The sequence below is a fragment of the Cinclus cinclus genome, chromosome 2 (genome assembly GCF_963662255.1).
Source record: "Cinclus cinclus chromosome 2, bCinCin1.1, whole genome shotgun sequence".
Classification (NCBI taxonomy): Eukaryota; Metazoa; Chordata; class Aves; order Passeriformes; family Cinclidae; genus Cinclus; species Cinclus cinclus.
Window position 1 is genome coordinate 85,176,293 of NC_085047.1, and position 20,303 is coordinate 85,196,595.

The 20,303-nt window shown below is 36.8% G+C and overlaps 1 protein-coding gene across 3 annotated transcripts in view; it reads left to right on the forward strand.

Moving 5' to 3' along the window:
- The window catches only part of HERC2 (HECT and RLD domain containing E3 ubiquitin protein ligase 2), a 104,775-nt gene that overhangs the window by 68,663 nt on the left and 15,809 nt on the right, over positions 1 to 20,303 (forward strand). For all 3 annotated transcript variants that reach the window (XM_062487855.1, XM_062487856.1, XM_062487857.1), the window contains 24 exons: positions 769 to 850; positions 953 to 1,096; positions 1,656 to 1,746; positions 3,221 to 3,398; positions 3,805 to 3,886; positions 3,969 to 4,140; positions 6,063 to 6,207; positions 6,882 to 7,107; positions 7,838 to 8,009; positions 8,562 to 8,745; positions 9,484 to 9,624; positions 9,782 to 9,973; positions 11,261 to 11,414; positions 12,130 to 12,237; positions 13,338 to 13,469; positions 13,972 to 14,130; positions 14,222 to 14,340; positions 14,717 to 14,842; positions 15,818 to 15,973; positions 16,124 to 16,239; positions 16,355 to 16,553; positions 17,718 to 17,932; positions 18,186 to 18,363; positions 19,180 to 19,341. In XM_062487855.1, the coding sequence (XP_062343839.1) occupies positions 769 to 850; positions 953 to 1,096; positions 1,656 to 1,746; positions 3,221 to 3,398; positions 3,805 to 3,886; positions 3,969 to 4,140; positions 6,063 to 6,207; positions 6,882 to 7,107; positions 7,838 to 8,009; positions 8,562 to 8,745; positions 9,484 to 9,624; positions 9,782 to 9,973; positions 11,261 to 11,414; positions 12,130 to 12,237; positions 13,338 to 13,469; positions 13,972 to 14,130; positions 14,222 to 14,340; positions 14,717 to 14,842; positions 15,818 to 15,973; positions 16,124 to 16,239; positions 16,355 to 16,553; positions 17,718 to 17,932; positions 18,186 to 18,363; positions 19,180 to 19,341 (3,633 nt within the window). The remainder of the gene's footprint in view (positions 1 to 768; positions 851 to 952; positions 1,097 to 1,655; positions 1,747 to 3,220; positions 3,399 to 3,804; positions 3,887 to 3,968; positions 4,141 to 6,062; positions 6,208 to 6,881; positions 7,108 to 7,837; positions 8,010 to 8,561; positions 8,746 to 9,483; positions 9,625 to 9,781; positions 9,974 to 11,260; positions 11,415 to 12,129; positions 12,238 to 13,337; positions 13,470 to 13,971; positions 14,131 to 14,221; positions 14,341 to 14,716; positions 14,843 to 15,817; positions 15,974 to 16,123; positions 16,240 to 16,354; positions 16,554 to 17,717; positions 17,933 to 18,185; positions 18,364 to 19,179; positions 19,342 to 20,303) is intronic.

The window sequence follows — 20,303 nt, forward strand, 5'->3', positions numbered from 1 at the left end:
ATTCAGACTTAATCAGAATTTTCCAGTTTATTACTGAAAGCTACAAAGAGTAGGTTTTGGTGGCTTTTTAGTGTTAAGACATGTAGATGTCTGCTGGGTGGAAAATTGGAGAAAATTTGCATTTTGGTTGGTACTCTGAAATCTCTGATTTTTAGCAGCCACTCAGTCATTTGTTTTAGATGATAATGAACTAATTGTTTAAAAAATGTGTAACACTTACATATTCTATTCCTGTTGAGTTTGCATCCAAAAAATGAAACTTTTGCTGAAATTGGTTTCATGTTACTTGTACCTGGCACTGGTACAGTAGGAATTTCAGCCCAGTGTGCAGCTGTTTACATGCAATTTTGTTCTGATACAAGATGAATTTAATTGCAAATGCTTAATCAATTTAAAAGATCATTCATTAATCTGAAAATTATGTTGAGAGCATTTCTTCAATTGATGTGGTAGGAATACAATGTTGTATCCATGGAGTACCTTGAAGAATCAGAAAGTTAGCCTTTTTTGTTTTCTTCAGTTTTCCCAAGAAAGCTTTACTAAAAGGAACTCCTTGTTTATATCACCATTCATTTTTTTCTCCAGTTTTATATTTATCATCGCTTCAGTATTAATTTTTTTAAATTAGTTTTTGTTCTTGGCCTGGTGTAATGTTAATTGGCATGGGTGATGCATCTGAAAGTACCTGTTATCACTTAAGAGCTCTTCTTTTTAGAGTGTAAAACATTGAAGTGAATTGTAATGATTTTTATTTCCTGTCTGCTCTAGATAAAAGTCCCTTCCTTTTCTGAAACCCTGTCTGCCTTGAATGTTGTACAAGTAGCTGGGGGATCCAAAAGCCTGTTTGCCGGTAACATAAGTTTAAAATAAATAAAATCATTTAAGGGCAGAAACAGATTTTGAATAGTGAAACGCTAACAGTGTTTCAAACATTTTTTTTTCTTCATTTTAGTGACTGTAGAGGGTAAAGTGTATGCCTGTGGAGAAGCCACAAATGGAAGGTTGGGTTTAGGAATATCTAGTGGAACTGTGCCTATTCCCCGCCAGATTACAGCTCTCAGCAACTACGTGGTAAAAAAGGTGGCTGTTCACTCAGGTACTGACTGTTGCTATCCTTATAAACATGAATGTAACATATTAAGCCTGAAAATAGTTGTTTGTCAGTTTTCTTGGGTGTACCATATCAGATTATTTTTAAAAAAATAGATACAGGTTACTGCATTCTGTGTGTTGTAATACAATGTCATATTAAATCTAATGACTGTTATTAAAATCTGTGAATTTAGACCATGCAAATTTTCTTATCTGCTGCAGGGTAACTTTGGCGTTTGTGTTTGATTGAAGGAAAGTGTTTCCATTTTTAATATTTCCAAATGGTGGATTTGTTTTTCTCATTTTTTCTTGCAGCTCTGAAAATAGAAAATTGAGTGATTGTTGGCTTGGTGGAGTTTTTTTTAAATGTGCCAGGAGACTTACTGTCACAAAAGTTTTTTATTTTAAATTACATGAAAGCTCCAAAGAAAATAAGTGATGTCTATGCAGGTGAAAGGCATATACAGCTGCACTGTAGAATAACAGCAATGTCAAATTGTTGCTAAGACCTGCTGCTGCCTGCTTGAAAGCTCAAAAATGTTAATCTGTGTTTACAATTTTAGGTGGCCGGCATGCTATGGCATTAACTGTTGATGGAAAGGTGTTTTCATGGGGTGAAGGAGATGATGGAAAACTTGGTCACTTCAGTCGAATGTAAGGATACCAAATTTATCTATGTTTCAGTAAAAGATTTATGTTGACTACAGCACAGCTGACCACCACTATTGACAACAACATTATTTTTAATATAGTAGGAATAAAAAAATATGTTGTAAGAGGACTTATTTTTCCACAGTATATACCAATTTATGGTGCACCGTTTGTACCAGGCTTCAGCAATTTAGAAAAGAGGCATTCAATTAATATAATCCTTAGGAAGATGGTTAAAGTCTTGACTAGTATTTTCAGACTTCACTGATGGAATTCTGTATTTTTGGACATGCAGTTTTTAGTTACCTTTATGGGTTTTTTTTTATCCTTATACCTTTTTCATGCAGTTTTTTATTACCTTTATTACCTTTGGTTACCTTTATGGCTTTCAGAGGAGTAAAACCATAGCAATTTTATATTCCTGAGCTGTAACAGCTCTAACAGTTCATCATTAAAGGTGTGATTTTATGGCCCTTCTCTTTAGACTTCAGTTCAAAGACTTGTTAGCCAGAAATAACTTTTTCCACTTTTTGTAATATGTACTGTAATCTTCCACAGCTTGAAGGACAGCTTTGAGAAAAAATTGAATTTTCTTAGATTTTACTTTGTATGTACCTACAGAACAGTATTTTGAAAGAAAAAACCCTGCTGAACAAAACCCACGGGTTAATATTTTTGTCATTCTGGTACATTTTGAGGACCTGCCCATAATACATACAAAATACATCAGATGGTTAATATGTTACAGCAAGTAAATGTTTATAAGGCTGGGTCAGACTAATGAAACAAGAAGTCCAAATGAGAGCAGTATTACTGTTTATTACTCAACTGCCTCATGTTTTATGTAATTTTACTGAAAGTGAGTTTGGAACTCCTGGACATTTCCCAGTAGCAATATTTCCAGAGGCCAGGCATAATTTTGTGGAATCTTGTTAGTGGTTCTTGTAGAGCCAATGTTAGAAAATCCTGAGTGGAATCTTTTTTTTGGAATTAAGAGAACACTGTAACCACATGAAGAATAAATGTTAGCAGTACTCACATGAAAGTCTAACAGTAACTTCTAGTTTTGATTTCTCTATCGTGAAGAGCAAAGCTGGGATGTTAGTGTCATCTCTTAATCTTACTGTATGTCCACTGCTAATAAATCACTCAACTTTGGGCAGTGACAGGAAATTGGTTTTCACTTTCTATTATGCGCTGTTTAATTGATTCATTGCATTAACATTTTGAATTTCTCACCTAAGTTTGGCAGCATATACATAAAATCTTCTTTAAATAAACCTTGAGGTACATTAAAATAGTATAAACTCTGAATTTATGGTGCTGCTAAAGAGAACATCTTGGAATCAGAATGTTGCATACTACTTTATCTTGAGGTTACTGTTAAGTTATTGCACAGTTCGTATTGCAACAGATGGGGTGTATTGTGTGGCTGTTTCATGATTAACACAATGCGTTTGTTGTTCCTTTTCTCCAGGAACTGTGATAAACCCAGGCTGATAGAAGCATTGAAAACCAAACGCATCCGTGATATTGCCTGTGGCAGCTCCCACAGTGCTGCTATTACCTCTAGTGGTGAACTGTATACCTGGGGTCTTGGAGAATATGGAAGACTAGGACATGGAGATAATACCACGCAGCTCAAGCCTAAGATGGTAAAATCAATGTTTCTTGTTTCTGGTGAAATGCAAACATTTTTAACAAATGACAGCAGCATAAAGCTAAAGTAACAAAATCCACGAAGGCCATATTTAGACATTGTTTTGGAATGATCTAAATTAGGTTTTTGTACCAATACCTCCAGTGAAAGTAAAGCTATTTCAGAAAGGCCAAAAAGATCCAGGGTCTTTCTTGGAAAGTGATGTAAATTGGCAAGTGCTGATTTCAGAATTCATGTGCTGTGTCTTTGATACACAGCTGGAAGCTACCATGTAGCAATGTTGGATTCTGAGCATGGCTGAATACTTTTTTGCTCGGGCTGGGCACAATGACCAAGATGACTCATAACACTTGTGAAGTGTTTGTAAGGTTTGAAAACTTCTTATTTCTTCCCTTTTGTAGGTTAAAGTGCTTCTTGGCCACCGAGTCATTCAGGTTGCCTGTGGAAGCAGAGATGCTCAGACTCTTGCTTTGACAGATGAAGGTAGGAGTATCTTGTTCCAGAAGCTTTCTAGCACATGGGAGTATTGTGATCATTGTTTGACCTGCAATTTGATGTTTGTTAGGTTTGGTCTTTTCTTGGGGTGATGGTGATTTTGGAAAGCTGGGCCGAGGAGGAAGCGAAGGATGCAACATTCCTCAGAACATTGAAAGACTGAACGGCCAAGGCGTTTGTCAGATTGAGTGTGGTGCACAGTTCTCATTGGCACTGACCAAGTCAGGAGTGGTATGGACATGGTATGTTATATTTGCCAGGAAATATTAACAAAGCACTTACTTAACTGTGTGCTGTATTTAATGCATTTTGACCTCATTTGTGCCCGATCTGTATGCTTTTTATAAACTGGAAGCTCTTCCAGGCAATCTGCATCTATTCAATCACTCTAACGCTGTATCTCATAGCATGCTTTCTTGTTTGCTGTACTCTGTTAGAATGCCTGTCTCCTATTGAATTGGTGGCAGAAAGGGAAGATAATTTCTTCTCTTGGTTACCATGAGACCTATAAAGGAATGTTAGGAACGGAGAGGAAAAAAGAAAATTTGAGAGCTATAGCTTGGACTGTGAAGCCTGCAGCTAAAGCAGAGACTTGAGAGTAAGGATGCAGGAGAGTAAGGAAGTAAGCTGAAATTCAGAGGAGATGGGAAGAGCTTCCTTGGGAGCAGAAGAGCATGGCAACAGCTTGTTGTGGCTCAGAAGGCCACTGAGTTGTCAGTAATGATGCCTTGGAGCAAGAATTGGTATGAGATTATCACGGAGACCTACTCAGATATGAGTTTATTTTCCTCCTATGTGCCTGCTTGCTTCTGCTTTGTTTTGAACACAAATCTGGCTTTTTGCATTTATAAACCTTTTGGTAAAATCTGAGAGCTTACTCCATGGCACTAATCTGATCAAGGTCTTACCCCATCCTTGTGTAATAAGACTGTGACCTATTTGATGTATATCAAAGCTAAGTAGACTTAAACCAATCATTTTGGTTGTGTTGTCAGCAGTGGCTGAATAACATGAAGAGGAAATCCTTGAAACTTTCGTTTTTATAAGTTACTACTGTTGTTAAAGGGGAGAGAAGTTTTTAACAGATGTTGTTTTTCAGAGTGGCCTTTGGAAACTGTATTTTTCTTGTTCTCCCTCCAGGTCTTTTTCGGTAGTGACAAAGGGAGCGAAAGTAAAGATAATTTGACAGTCTTTTTTATTAACAACTCATGCCAAAGTTCTTATTTATTTCTTCCTTGCCCTGGTTTTTCTTAACACTTACATCTAGTCAAAAATCTACAGCTATTTAATGACATTACAGGTCTACAAGGAGATTTTTTTTTTGGGTCTGTTTGAGCTGGGGATAGCAGAATTGCTTTTAAACTTTTATTCTTCTTGAATTTGTAATGGTTTGTGGAAAAAATCATCACATCTGAGTTACCACTTTAGGTATATAACAGTACTCTGTGTTATATTTCACTCCAGTATAATATAAGCTTTCTTCAGAAAAATTAAGTGGTGAGCAAAAGAACTGAGTGGTTACTAAAAACATAGTGGAAGAAATATCAGGTCTTTTTTTCTTTCTTTTATACTGACATTCTTGGTAGAGCCATTTTAAGGTGTTTACTTTTGTGCGTGCCATTTTTTTGTTATTTGTTTGTTTTTGCAGTTTGTGTATACAACAATTTTGGAAGAATTTAAATTATGGAGGCTTGAGAATCTATATTAAGGCTTCCAACAATGTGAAAAAACTCAAATTTGAAAACATTTTTAGTTACCCGTGTATTTTTTTTCCATGGGAAGAGACTTTTACGTTAAAGGTTCTGTTGCTGTTAGGTTTATTCTCAGTAGTTAAATAGGCCTAAGTCTGATTTATCAAACCATGTGAATTTTGTGATTATAATTGCAGTATTTCTGCAGCAGAGGAAATTAAATGTAATGCTCTTTCCATATAAAAAATAGTCATAATCATGCTCTTCTGTATTGAGGTAAGAAGCTACAGTGTAATAGAACTGCAGCTATCCTCATGCATTCTTATCCTTATCCTTATTCTTGAAGCATATGCTAGTTGGTGTGTGTGCTTCAGGCAGTGATAAATGAAGTATATTCAGTTGGGAGCCTGCATTAAAGAGGAATGTGTAAACAGTCCAGTTGTCCTGAAGGTTACATTTATTGTCTGTTGCAGGGGTAAAGGGGATTACTTCAGGCTAGGCCATGGCACAGATGTGCATGTACGAAAGCCACAGGTTGTGGAAGGACTGAGGGGTAAAAAGATTGTGCACGTGGCTGTGGGAGCACTCCACTGTCTGGCAGTGACTGACACTGGACAGGTATGTTGTGCATCACATTCCTTTCCCCTCTTTCCTTGGTGCAGAAAGGAATAAACTATTCAGGAAGGAAAGTATAACAGTATTGGTGCTGATTAAATGAAATAAAAACTTCTAATTATATTTATTTGCTTCTAAAAAAGTCCTGCATAAATATAAGCATAATTGTAATTTAAAATGTATTAGTATTTAAAATATTAGTATCGGAGTTGAAATATTTTTGTCATAGCAGCTTTTGTAGTGTTTTCCTTGTATTATCTCATGATCAGTTTTCTGCTTCTTACTCTGGAAATGCAGCAGCAGCCATAGTATTCTGGACAGATTTTTTCAGATTTATCAAAATACTGTTTCAGATCTCCAGTGTAATTACTGAGCAATTAATTTTTCTAACTTACTGTGAACATTGATTGATTCATCAATCAACCGATCAATTATGATTTGGCAAAAATTCATGAATAATCTGGTAAAGTGCTGCTTTGATTTTTTTTTTTTTTTGTTTAATGTATGATAATGCCTGCATTATTTAATGGAGTGGGGGAATGTCATGACAATAGATTGTCTGAAGGGTCCTAGATTACTAGCACAAATCACAAACATGCCTTTTAGGAATTTTTGAGAAAGCATTTGAGTAAGATAAGCAGTGAAGCGAAATAATGTGTGGAAATATTTCCTGGCAGGTTTATGCTTGGGGTGACAATGACCACGGGCAACAAGGCAATGGGACTACTACAGTCAATAGAAAACCCACTCTTGTCCAGGGCTTGGAAGGCCAGAAAATCACTCGGGTTGCCTGTGGGTCTTCCCACAGTGTAGCATGGACAACAGTGGACGTAGCTACACCATCTGTTCATGAGCCAGTCCTTTTCCAGACAGCGAGGGACCCTTTAGGTGCTTCTTATCTTGGTTGGTATTTGTTACCTTACATTGTTTTTTCCTTTACTGCCATTAGAGTGTCTTTTTTTTTGTGTGTGTATGTGTGGTTTAATAGGTGATAGAGTTCAAAATGAAACAGTTTAAAAAAGAATCACAAAACAACAAAATACACACCCAGTAAAAAAAAGCCTAACCAGAACTCTTCATGAAAGTGGAACTTTAATTTAAAAATGCAACATGCTTTCTCAAACACCCTAAGGAGTTTCTCTTTATAGAGTTAATGATAGATGAATGCTACATTAGTCTTCCTGCACATTACCTCTTGTTTCTGAGGTAAGTAACTTAAGAATTAGGGTGTCAAAACAGCAGTGTTTTGTGTTGAATATAAAATCATCCAACATCTTGCTAATTAAGTTTTTTCGTGACCAAGCCAATTTGTACATAATAAATATTCTCATTTTAGAATGTCTGTGTAGGTAAAACTTGTTTTAAGTGCTGATCACTAAAATATTTCACTGTGCATTACCTTAATCCTCATAAGTGAGTGACAAGATCAAATACTATTTTATGAAAGCCCGTGTTGGAAAGCCTCAATATTAACTTTAATATTGTAATTGTAGGCACTGCAGTTTAAGAATCTCCTGTAGAGTTAGTTTCAGTCATCTCTTCTGATTTAACAAGAAATTAGATAAACCATTTCCTTGTATGTGTTATGCCATTAAGAAATGCTTACCTTGTCTTTCCCCCTGCCTCTTTTTAGGTGTTCCTTCAGATGCAGATTCTTCTGCTGCTAGTAACAAAATCAGCGGGGCGAACAGTTCCAAGCCGAATCGCCCTTCCCTTGCTAAGATTCTCCTGTCTCTTGATGGGAATGTTGCCAAACAGCAGGCATTGTCTCACATACTGGTTGCATTACAGATCATGTATGCCAGGTAGGCATGGAAGCATTCTTTTGTCAGAATGTGGCAGAGCAAAAGATGACATATCTTAACATCTATTAGGGACTCTTGAGTCAGGTATCCAATTGTTTTAATAAGTTTGAGCTCCTCAGCATAGGCCTAAGCTTCATTCACATTTTCTTTTGATGTTGATGTTAGCTTTATGTTGTTATGTTCATAAAAGTTTCTCTTGCCTGGGGAAAAAAAAATCTTTCATTCGGAAATGCTCGAGTAAATAATGTAGAAGCTGTGTAAGTAAATCACGATGTATGATCTGGAGGAAGCAGTAGAGGGCAGAGTGGAAATAACAATAAAAATTTGCTGTCAGTGTTAGTAGAGAACAGAGTATTTGTGCTAAAATTTGTAAAGAGAAGCTAAGGCTAAATGTTGAAGCATCAGGCCCAAAGGAGAATAACAAGGAACTGCCCTCTAAATTCTAGGGATTGGAAGCCTTATCTTATTTTATTAAGACATGCTAATGAAATTTTTCAAGTTCAACCAGAGAGTATGATTAGGTTTATGTTAATCCATCCTAAATGATTTCAGGGATGTAGTTGTTGGAGCATTGATGCCTGCAAGTATGATTGCACCAGTAGAATGTCCCTCTTCATCGCCAGCTCCCCCATCAGATGCTACTTCTGCAGGAAGCCCTGCAAATGGAGATGAGTGTGTGCTTGGAGATATTGAGGAGAGGCTGAGCCCAAACCCATGGCAGGACAGGAGAGGGGAGGTAAAGTGTCACATTATTTTTTTCATTAGTTTTTAACCATAAAATTGCCAAATCTCAGTTAGTCTGATAGTATCAGAGATCAAAAAATTCCTTCATGCTCTTAATTTCAGGACTAGGTTCTCAGCATGTGTCAGATTTGAAAAAACTAAGATTTTCGTGTAAGATCAGTTTTGTACTTTCAGAAAGCATTTTGTCATTTAAATGCAATAGTCATGAATTCTAGCAATATTTTGGAGCTATTGGATTCATTTCACAGGAGTGATATTAAAAAAAGGTCAAGAATAGCAGACCATTATTTAATGAAATTCAGTTGTAAACTTAGATGAACTGATGTAGACATGAGGCCCTGAATGAAATTCTACTGTGTTGATTCCCAACTGCTAACAAAAGCAGAAAAAAGAAAATGCTTGCTACTGAAGAGATCTTTTGCATTTATAACCTGTGAACTTGGTATGTATTGTCAGGGACTGCCATTTACTTTGTAGACTTTTCTGCAGGCATGGATGTTTCATTATATGTTTTTTGGCAGCTGGCATTGAGGGGAGTGTTTGCTGTTTTACTCACACTAGAAATGTAAAATAGAAGCTAAAAATACAGGCAGTGATTCTGTTAGTTTTGAACTGTTCGGCTGTTTTTAAACTGCTGCTTTGAGAGCTAGCCCTTCTAATAAATAGTGAAACTCAGAGGTTTTACAGTGCCTTGTTGGAGATTTCATAAGTTATTATTTGTTCTGGCTAGGTTGTTCCTTCAGAAGATGCTGTGACACCGTCTGCTGTAACTCCCTCAGCTGCTGCTGCCTCTTCCCGTCCTTTCATTCCAGTCACAGATGATCCTGGAGCTGCCAGTATTATTGCAGAAACCATGACAAAAACCAAAGAAGTAATGCTGTCAATACTATTCTCAAAATTTAAGTCCTTACCATGCTTTTATCGAGCAGTTTTTCTGGTTCTTTTGTGCTTTAGAAGTTATTCTGTAAATGACTGCATTTTTAAAAAGCTATCCAAAGTCAGAGGCATGTTTGTTGTTCCTTTTGTAGGATGTAGAAAGCCAGAGTAAGGTATCTGGCCCAGAACCTCAGTACTTGGATGAGTTTACAAGTCTCCTGGTACCAGATGACACACGAGTCATGGTTGACCTGCTAAAGCTTGCGGTGTCCAACCGAGCTGGTGAAAAGGGAAGAGATGTTCTCTCAGCTGTGCTGTCTGGCATGGGCACAGCTTACCCACAGGTCAGCTTTTGTTTCTGTTGCATTTTAACTGGGTCCTTTTTATTACTAGCTTGCTGGAATACTTTTTATATTGGAAGTGCGGTTCAGCATCCTGAGAAACTTGTCACACATGAAAATTTGAGTTGAATTTAAATGCATATATGAGCTTTAACTGTTTTAATGGAAATACTGTGTGAATATATATGCATGTGCTGCAGATGTCAGTAGAAGACTAATTCTCCAGTTTTCATGCTGCAATTAGACATTAAGATAGAATGTCTTTGTGTATTGAGCAAGTGTCGGTGGGTATTGGAATGAAGCTGAAATAACCAAGCTCTGTTTAGTTGATGTGTAGAATGTTAGTTAAAATTTTCCATTATGTTTTTTTTTTTTTTTTTTGCATCCAAGTTTATTTTTCTAATTGATGCAGTTATTATTGCTAGCTAAAAATGCTGCTAGTATATTGTATTGTTAAGGATCCTATAATTCTTCTGAACTGTTAAGATTTACATTTTGTGCATTGAAGGTTCTAACTTTTGCAAAGTTTCCATGGGTGTGGGTTTTGGTTTTTTTTTTTTTTTTTTTGGTGTAGTTGGCAGAATGTAACAAATCATAAATTACTTATAGAATGTGTGTTCAGTAATGAACTGAAAGCTGTTTAATATTTCTTGTCGCTTTACCTTTCAGCTATGAATAACAATAAATTTTTTTTAAGATTTCTAAAACTGTTATTCTCCCTGCCCAGTTTGTGGTGATTAGCTATGTATATTTATGTTGGGCTTGAGTTTTCCCAGTCAAATTATATGCATATCCTATGTGCACTTACACATTAATTTTGGGGGGTTTGTATCATTAATAGTGAGTAACTGAACAACTTTGGGTTTGTGTGGGTTTTTTGTGTTTTGGAGCCAGAATTTTTATTAGAAACTCTTTCAAAATTAGTACTTTTGACATTTCCTCTCTAGACAGCGTTTTGCAATATTGCATACTGGTTAATTACTCATACCTTCTATGCTGGTGTATGCTCTATAGCTTGGATTCAACAGTTTGCTTTTTCTATAAGGGAAAACAATTATTTGTGTTTTTATTTACTTACTGAAAACTTAAGTGTTTTGGCTTTTAGTTTGAGGAGTTTTACTTGTTCTAACAATACCAAAAAAGTGTATTTTTGAGTTAATGTGATAGTTTTGGAAATCTGATTCATAAACTAAGTTATTTATTTTAAATTTGGGAAGAGTGGTAATTTACTTAGATTTCTTGTTTTAATTAAATATACAGTTTGTAAAGTGGGTATTTTTCTTTCCTTAGGTTGCTGATATGTTGTTGGAGCTCTGCGTTACAGAACTAGAAGATGTAGCAACTGATTCACAAAGTGGTCGCCTCTCTTCACAACCAGTTGTGGTAGAGAGCAGCCATCCATATACTGATGATACATCTTCTAGTGGCACAGTTAAAATACCAGGTACAGAATTCTTGGAGTTACATTGCTAAAATTCAATTATTTTTAAGCCTGCCTGCATTGAATTGTTGCTTAGCTTACAAAAATAGGTATTGAACTTTTAAAGCCACATTATGTGTCCTGTTGCTATGAAAAAAGTATTTCTTGAAGTTGATTTCTTACATGCTGATGAAAATCTCAGTTCTATACAATATGCATTTCTGGATTCATTGGGTATGATTACAGTTGCATATCATTGCTGTTCTCCATCCAGTTATGAAGCTGAGAGGGACTGAATCTTTTTCAGGTTTAGTAATTGGAAACTCATCTTCTAGCCTTAAGCAAGGAAAATACTTCTTTGTTTTAATGCTGTCATTTCATTTAGTGCTTCCTTCAGTAATTCACCTAGTACTTACCAGAAGTTACAGACAACAAAGAGCTATCCGCCTTAACTGTAAATAGGCATTTTTTTTTCTTTTGCAACTTCACTTTTGAATGTTCTGGTATGGCCTTTTGTCTGCTAGCCCCTACTTACATGAGTTTGCTGTGATTTAAGGCTTTCAATAAGAAGAAATTACAGGCAAATAATGTCATGAAATCAAAAGAAGTTATTTTTATTAAGGGGGCGCTATGGCTTCCAAGTAAGTGTGTGTGATTCCGTGTGGATTTCTAAAATGCTGCATTTGTCTGTGATACTGATTGCTCTGAAGAAGCTTGTGAACTCTGTGTTGCTGTTTAGGTGCTGAGGGGCTGAGGGTGGAGTTTGACCGCCAGTGCTCCACGGAGCGGCGTCACGATCCGCTGACCATAATGGATGGAGTCAACAGGATCGTGTCCGTCCGATCAGGTGCGGAGAGCCAGTGCTCTTCCAAAGTGTCCTGTGTGATCCACTCTTCAGTGCTGAATGAAACATGCCACTGCCTCTGAATTACTTCCTGTTAGGGATAGGCCAGTGAAAGAGAGGGAAACCTGTGCAAATTTGTACTGTCTCTTAAACTAAAGAGTTTGTAGGATCTAGACACAAAGATTGATCTTGTGTCTTTGGATATAGAGAATCTCTGGGAACTGCATGTTAGATTGTCCAGTTTTTCCAAAGAGCAGATAAGAGTGTAAAATTCAGTGTTTAGCACCCCTGCCAACATGTGTGAATTTCTATATTATCAAAGTGTGTGTTAAAAAGTTGGAAAAGCATACTTATTTTGCTTGCTTTTCCCTTTTTCAGATAGTACTTAGAGAAATTTCAGCTTTCATACAGTCAAGACGAATGCCTTTCTGCTGTCCAATGTCCAAAATAATAGCTTGGTGCTCTTTCTTTCTGTTTCTTGCTCTGGCCTTCTTGTGTGATGCTGCATGAGTTCTTCACATTTTTAATCTTGATATCTCTGATCTAATTTTTAGGCACTATTAATTTGTAGTAGATTTTGGAGGAATATTTTTCATCTCATCAAATTTTATGTTCAGCCTACCCATACAGCACATTATGTACAAGGGTCTCAGTAGTTACTGCCAGTGCAGTCGTAATGTGGGCTTTTCATGTTGACCCATTTTTCCCCAAAGGTGTTTCATTACTGAGATATTTCTAGTAGGTTCCTGGCTGGAAGCTGTAAAGCTTAATTTGATGTATAGGTTATTACATATTTTTGTAATGTGAAAGACAATTTGAAAACAGGACAAGGGATTTTAGTAAGCTCTTGTAGTTGCCTCCTGATTGTGGTACTAGGCTATCTGCTAGCAGTGCTAATTGAACTTTTTAAGTTTAACTTTTTGGTTTTGTACTTTTTAAGACTTAATGTAACATCTTTACATTTGTGCTCGTGTACTTCACATAGCTTTTTTTCTTGAATGCTTTTGTGTGTTTATAATATTTAACCAGTTGCTATTGATGAGTGGGTAACACACTGGCTCAGACAGTATAGCTGAGTATGTTTGTCTTGCCCACTCTAACAGGTCGTGAGTGGTCAGATTGGTCCAGTGAATTGAGAATTCCAGGGGATGAGTTAAAGTGGAAGTTCATCAGTGATGGGTCTGTGAATGGATGGGGATGGCGATTCACAGTTTATCCTATCATGCCAGCTGCAGGTAAGGCAGCACATGCAAGATTTACAGGAGGGTAAGAGTAGAAATTGTTTGCTTTTTACACTGCACTTATTGCATGGTATTTACATGCCAGAGTTCAATAGTTCATTTATATTTATACTAAGGAAATAGTTCCATTCATACTTAGGAAGCATTTTCAACTAAGTCCTGAGAAGTGCACTTGTACATAGAGAAGAGACAAACATATTTTGTAACCACTCTGGTTTGCCTCTTCACCAGTGAAGAGAGGATACTTCTGGGACATAAGTCATCTGAAATGCCTTTATATTTTGAAATCCATCTGTTTTAAAATTATGTAAATTTAGTCATGAAAGTACATCTTTTTTCCTGTCTCTTCAAAGGGAAGTAGAATAGATAACTCAAGCAGATGAGCATTCTAGAGTGCTGTGTTTGGTCAACTAAATCCTGCCTGTGTTCTGTTCTTATTTCAGGACAAACCTTCCCTTGCTTTATTTTTTTGTTGTTCCTTTTTTGTTTCTTGCAGGCCCTAAAGACCTTCTGTCAGACCGTTGCATTCTTTCATGCCCCTCAATGGATTTGGTTACGTGTTTGTTGGATTTTCGTTTAAATTTTGCATCCAACAGGAGTATAGTTCCTCGCTTGGCAGCTTCTCTTGCAGCTTGTGCTCAACTGAGTGCCTTAGGTGAGTATAGTCTCAAAACTAGGTCTGTTTTTTTGAGGTGACAATGATTGTTTCAATTAATTACGTTCTTTGTGTGTTTGTTTTTCCTCAGCTGCTGGCCACAGAATGTGGGCCTTGCAGAGGCTACGGAAGCTGCTCACCACGGAGTTTGGCCAGTCCATTAACATCAACCGGATCCTAGGAGATAACGAGGGAGAAACACGAGCTTTGGTAAGAAGGCAGAGGTGCTGTCTTCTTCACATTTTTCGTATTAAGATGAAAAGGTGCTAGCCCTGATGTACAAGGTTTTTTGTGTTCATGGCAAAATAGGAAATGGGTAGATGAACAGTGTTCTTGCACAGCTCTGCAAGTCTGTAAAGGTACTCCTGTTGAGAAAAGAAAAAAAATGGTTAATTCCAAGACTTAACTGGCATTGAATTGCCAAAAAAAAATATAGTAGAAATAATTTTGTTTGAACAAGTAGATGGAAATGGTACTTCACACAGCTAGCTGTAGTTTGGGAAGTTATTTTGTCACAGTCATCTAAATAATATACTTCCAGTAATGCGTGCACTATGACTAAGTTTCTGTTGTGTGGTGTCTCTAGAGTTTCACAGGGAGTGCTTTAGCTGCTTTGGTTAAAGGCCTTCCAGAAGCTTTGCAGCGGCAGTTTGACTATGAAGACCCCATTGTGAGAGGTGGCAAACAGTTACTCCACAGCCCTTTCTTTAAGGTAATGCTGTGCAATCAGTAAAGAACACATTAAAATAGTTCTGTTTTTTTTTGTTTTTTTTTGTTTTTTTTTTTTTTTTTTTTTTTTTTGGAGATGTGCTAAGGTCACTTTGTCCTATGTCAGTAATATTTACTGACAAAATCAGAACACTACTTCTAAAAGGAGGATCAAGTACACAAATGGAAAATGAGGAGTACCTAGCTAGGCAGAGAAACTCAGGAAAACATCTTGTAAGCACACTTTTTGCTACATGATTCTGAGTTTTCCTAATAGGAGTATTGTCTATTTCTATTTAGTTAGTTTAGTACTCTGAAGGTTTTATTTACATCCAGTTGGAAAAAATGACAATGTGTTAAATGGACCTTGTACTTCTAAGTAAAAATAAACAAGCTGAGGATGTCGAGAGAAGAGCAAGAAGAATAAAAGGTGAAAAGCCTCCTTTGTAGTATAACAGTGAAACTAAGAGGATGTACCTGTCTTAACCTGTCTTAGAAAGGAAATCTTAAAAGTGCCTAGAAGGAGGAAGTAATATATTGTTCACAATATTAATCTGAAATACTGGTTTGAAATTGAGTCAAACTAAAAATGAATTGAAAATTCATTGAATTGTAGAAAGGAGACTTAGTTTAGAAATGGAAGGTAAAATGTTAAGCACATGGGATTTGATGTGGGAAAGGTAATTAATTAAAAGGTAATTAAAACATCTGGGAATGTTTTTTGCAAGGAGGTTATGAAAATTTCTGGTTTGAAAGAGGAAATTAGATACCTAACCATGTGAGATAGTGGGGCTACACTTGATGTTACCCCTTCCATGAGGGTAGTGAAGATGGCTCTTAGTGACTTTACATGTCTTTGAGACTGTTCAGGCCCTACTGGCCTATGTGCTGTTCATCACCCTCAAACACATACTGATTTTTATTGCATATTTTTGATACCTCTCTAAGATTTTTTTTTTTTAATTTTGATTGTCTGAAGGTGCTTGTGGCTCTTGCTTGTGATTTGGAGTTGGACACTCTCCCTTGCTGTGCAGAGACACACAAATGGGCCTGGTTCAGGAGATACTGCATGGCATCCAGGGTTGCTGTGGCTCTTGATAAAAGGACACCCTTACCTCGCCTTTTCCTTGATGAGGTACTGCAGGAATACTTCAGATGGTTAATGGAACTTGTGAAAGTGTCTCAGTAAAAAGATACACTGAGTTTGAATTATTTTATGCCAACTGTGATAGATAATAATACTAATAGATAATTTGAATGATGTTGTTTGCAAAATGTTTCACAGGTGGCAAAGAAAATCCGAGAATTAATGGCAGATAATGAAAATATGGATGTTCTTCATGAATGTCATGATGTCTTTAAGAGAGAACAGGATGAGCAGCTTGTCCAGTGGATGAATAGGTAATTTCTTTCAGCTGTTGCTGGTTTAGTCTTGTTGTTGAACAATGATAAACTGCATTTTTTATGACTTTTAAAAAGCTCTTTTAACATTTTGTTTGTTTTGCATTTCCTGCAGACGACCTGATGATTGGACACTTTCAGCTGGAGGCAGTGGAACTATTTATGGTTGGGGTCATAATCACAGAGGACAGCTTGGTGGAATTGAAGGAGCAAAGGTCAAAGTCCCAACTCCATGTGAAGCTCTTGCCACCCTTAGACCAGTGCAGTTGATTGGTGGTGAACAGACTCTGTTTGCAGTGACTGCTGATGGGAAAGTAAGGATACAACAAATAGTTGCTTGTTTGACTCTCTTGAAATATTTCACCCTCAGTCAGAATGGGTTTAGCTAAATGGAAAACGGTGTGCATAACACAGGTTCATTATTATTGGTGGTAGTAACTTATTTTTTTTTTTTTTTTAAGAATCTGAACTGTACCAGCTCCCCTAGTATTTTGTGGGACTGCAGTTACTATTGCATTAAATGGCTGAAACAAGAAACATATTTGAGTTCTCAGTTCAAAAATGTGATCAGATTTTGCCAAACAAAGTTGGGTACAAACAGCATGCTCACTGAGTTCCCTAAAACAGGGGTGATTGTTTCTTTCTAACAGGGGGCAGGTGTAATGTGAGATTGTTCACAGTTGGCTAAATGTAAGTTAGATATTGCAGGGTCTAATTTCCAGGTGCTCAAATCCTGAGTTGAAAAGGAATCTCAGTGCAGAAGTTTAGTGTCAGGTACAGGAGGAAAAAAATCAGTTCGTGAATTTGAAGTTTTTATTTTTATACAGATGGCAGCTGTTAAGGTCGTGATGGAGAATTTTAGCTAGAGCTTTTTGTAACAGTTACATTCATCTAGTGAGGTACTGTGATGATTCCTTGGGGTCAGTATCATCCTTGTTAATAATTCACAGAAGGGTAAAGGGCAGATTAGTGGCATTTCTTGACATCATTCTGTTGAAAGAAATTATTTTCAGGTAGACACAAAGAATGAAAAGCAGTAATTAGAGCTATATTTATGGGATGGAAGGGAAAGAAGTAACTCTGTTTAGGCATGTATATTCTACAGAAGAAAGAAAGAAGACTAGAATACTGCTGCTTGGAAGGAGAGCTAGAGGCAGTAGATGATTTTGTAATGCTATCAAGCAAAGCTATTGTCTCTTGATAGTTTTACAAAATAAGCTTTAGTATTTTGCACAAAATCCATTAAGTCATTGAGAGTTCTTAGTGATGTGAATGTTAGTGACTTGAATGTAGCTACATTTTCCTGAAGTTTTTTTCAAATTATTTCCTTACTTTGCAAAAGAGAGAAAATAAGAAGCCTGTAAGAAACTGGTTTTTTTTTACATTTTCCTTGAACTGCATTCTGACATACATACATTAAGAATAGGGAATGTTCTGTTTGAGGCAAAGAAAACTAAATTTTATTCTTTACTTTAAAGCTGTATGCCACTGGATATGGAGCAGGTGGTCGGCTTGGAATTGGAGGAACAGAATCAGTTTCTACTCCGACTTTACTGGAATCCATTCAACATGTGTTCATAAAGAAAGTTGCAGTGAACTCAGGAGGAAAGCACTGTTTGGCATTGTCTTTTGAGGGAGAAGTTTATTCTTGGGGTGAAGCTGAAGATGGCAAACTTGGTCATGGAAACCGAAGGCAAGTAATACTTGAAGATGTTATTTTAAAAAACCCCAAAACTATGAACGGATACTTAATCATAGTCTCTGTATGTTAATGAATTTTTCTAGTAAAAATAAAATTCCTTAGGATATTGAAGTGGACCAAAGCAAATACTCAGCGATTTTAGGTGTCCTCATTCTCCTTTTAAAAGAGGGCTCTCCCTCCATACATTGGTGAATGTGAATGGTCTGTCCCGGAAGCTTTGTCCAGACAGATGTTTTCTTTTCAGCCCTTGTGATCGCCCACGTGTGATTGAGTCTCTGAGAGGCATAGAAGTGGTTGACATTGCTGCTGGGGGAGCACACAGTGCTTGTATTACAGCTGCAGGAGACCTTTTCACGTGGGGAAAGGGAAGATATGGACGCCTTGGCCATGGAGATAGTGAGGACCAACTAAAACCTAAGCTGGTAAGAAACCTTTGTAGCACTCGACAGTCTTATTCCAGTTAATATCTTCTGATTTATTAACTTCTTGCATTTCTGTGTACAAAGAATGAAAGGGCAAAACCATGGCATGTATTTGTAAGAAATGAACAAGCTGCTGTGACTGAAAGGTTAAAATGAAAGAGGAGCTGCAAAACTTTGCTAGTGGTCACCAAACAGGTTACAAGGAGTTTATTTTAGAGGTTTAAAGAAAATGTAAGGAAATATGTAAAGTTCCATGCTGCTTTGAATGATGGATTGTGCCATCCAGAATCTATTTCAAGTAGTGGCAAAGATAGGAAGGGTGTGATGTATGTGGGTCACCAACCTTTTACTTTGTGATTCCAAATTCCATACTTCATCACTAGGTGGCATAATTTCAAAAGATGTTGACTAAATTCAGATTATGATGCAAGTGCTCAAAAATTGTAAACTAGTGAAAGACTATTTGAATATAACACTTGTTTCCCCCCGATGTATTCAGTACATGCCCAGAGTGCCTGAAGTTGTTTCAGCAGAATAATCTTAGATGTTTTGTATTGTTTTCCCTGACATTGAGGTAAAAAAATTCAACTAGTTCACCAATTTAAAAAAAAAATCCTGTATTTAAAATACATAATTTGTTTTCATTTTGCTGTTTGAAAAGAGCAAAGCTCTTAGAGTTGCATTTATTTCCTTGTTCCTGTGCTGTTTCAGACTTGTAGTTCCAGTAATCACCTCTCCAAGCTGAGTTTGTCATCTTTTGTGAAACTAAACAGCTGAGTCTTTTACAGTGAACAAAACTGGGTGATTTCATTCCAGGTGGAAGCCCTCCAGGGTTACCGTGTGATTGATATAGCCTGTGGCAGCGGAGATGCACAGACACTGTGCCTCACTGATGATGATACAGTCTGGTCCTGGGGTGATGGAGATTATGGAAAACTTGGGAGAGGAGGCAGTGATGGCTGTAAAGTACCAATGAAGGTATTTCCAGTAATTTTTTCATCTCTTTAAAAACTATGATGTTGGCGGAGAATGCTGAAGACAGATTTGTCAATATGTGTGAACTTTCATCAATCCTGGAACATCAGGAATCTTCTGGTGGTTGTTAAGAATTAACTTTTTAGGCTACAATAACAAGAGTTTAAGCTTTGTCTGACTGTTAAAGTTGCACTTGAAAGTTTTTTGGAAAACGTTGCTGGTTTAAATAATACTTTAATTTTGGTTCCTGTCAAAACATTAGGTTTTGCCAAGAAATCTTCATGTTCCCTTGTGTTAATAAATTTACAGTAGTCATAAGGTCAGTCCAGAAGGGGTATCAATTCACTGAAAAGTAATCTGACTTTATATTAAACCCTTTCTGTGAGAGCGTGGTTGGCTTGGAATTTCTTCACATGTTAGGGATTAAATCCACGTAGCCATTAAATTTGAATTCTAGCATTTGTTATGAAGGTGAATGTTGCTTGTGTTTGAGAAATGTTCTGTCACTGTGTACACCTATGCACAGTGGGTTTTAGATCCTAAATCCAGAATCACATTTAATTACTTGGATACAGGTATCCTCATTCTTGGATACAGGTATCCCCATTCTGTTTCCAAATGTTTCCAGCATGATGTAACATAATGTAAAAATAGCTTGTTTATGTTTCATCAGTTGGTCCCATAGGACTGATGGTAAAGCAGCATAAGAACCTATACAGAATAAATAGGAAGGGTCTGCTGGAGATAGAAATATTTTTATTATGTCAGCAGAATCACATCCATGTCACACAAGCTTAGGATGATTATGAGTGTTAGTAGACAAAACCTTATTGTTTCTACTCTGGGCAATTGCAGGGTAACTATGGGCAAAGCATACTAGAGGTGATCTTCAACAGTTTCTGAAATTTGAGCTTCTTTTTAGTATTTAAGGATAACCAGTAGAATGGTGAAAGAAGTGGAATTCT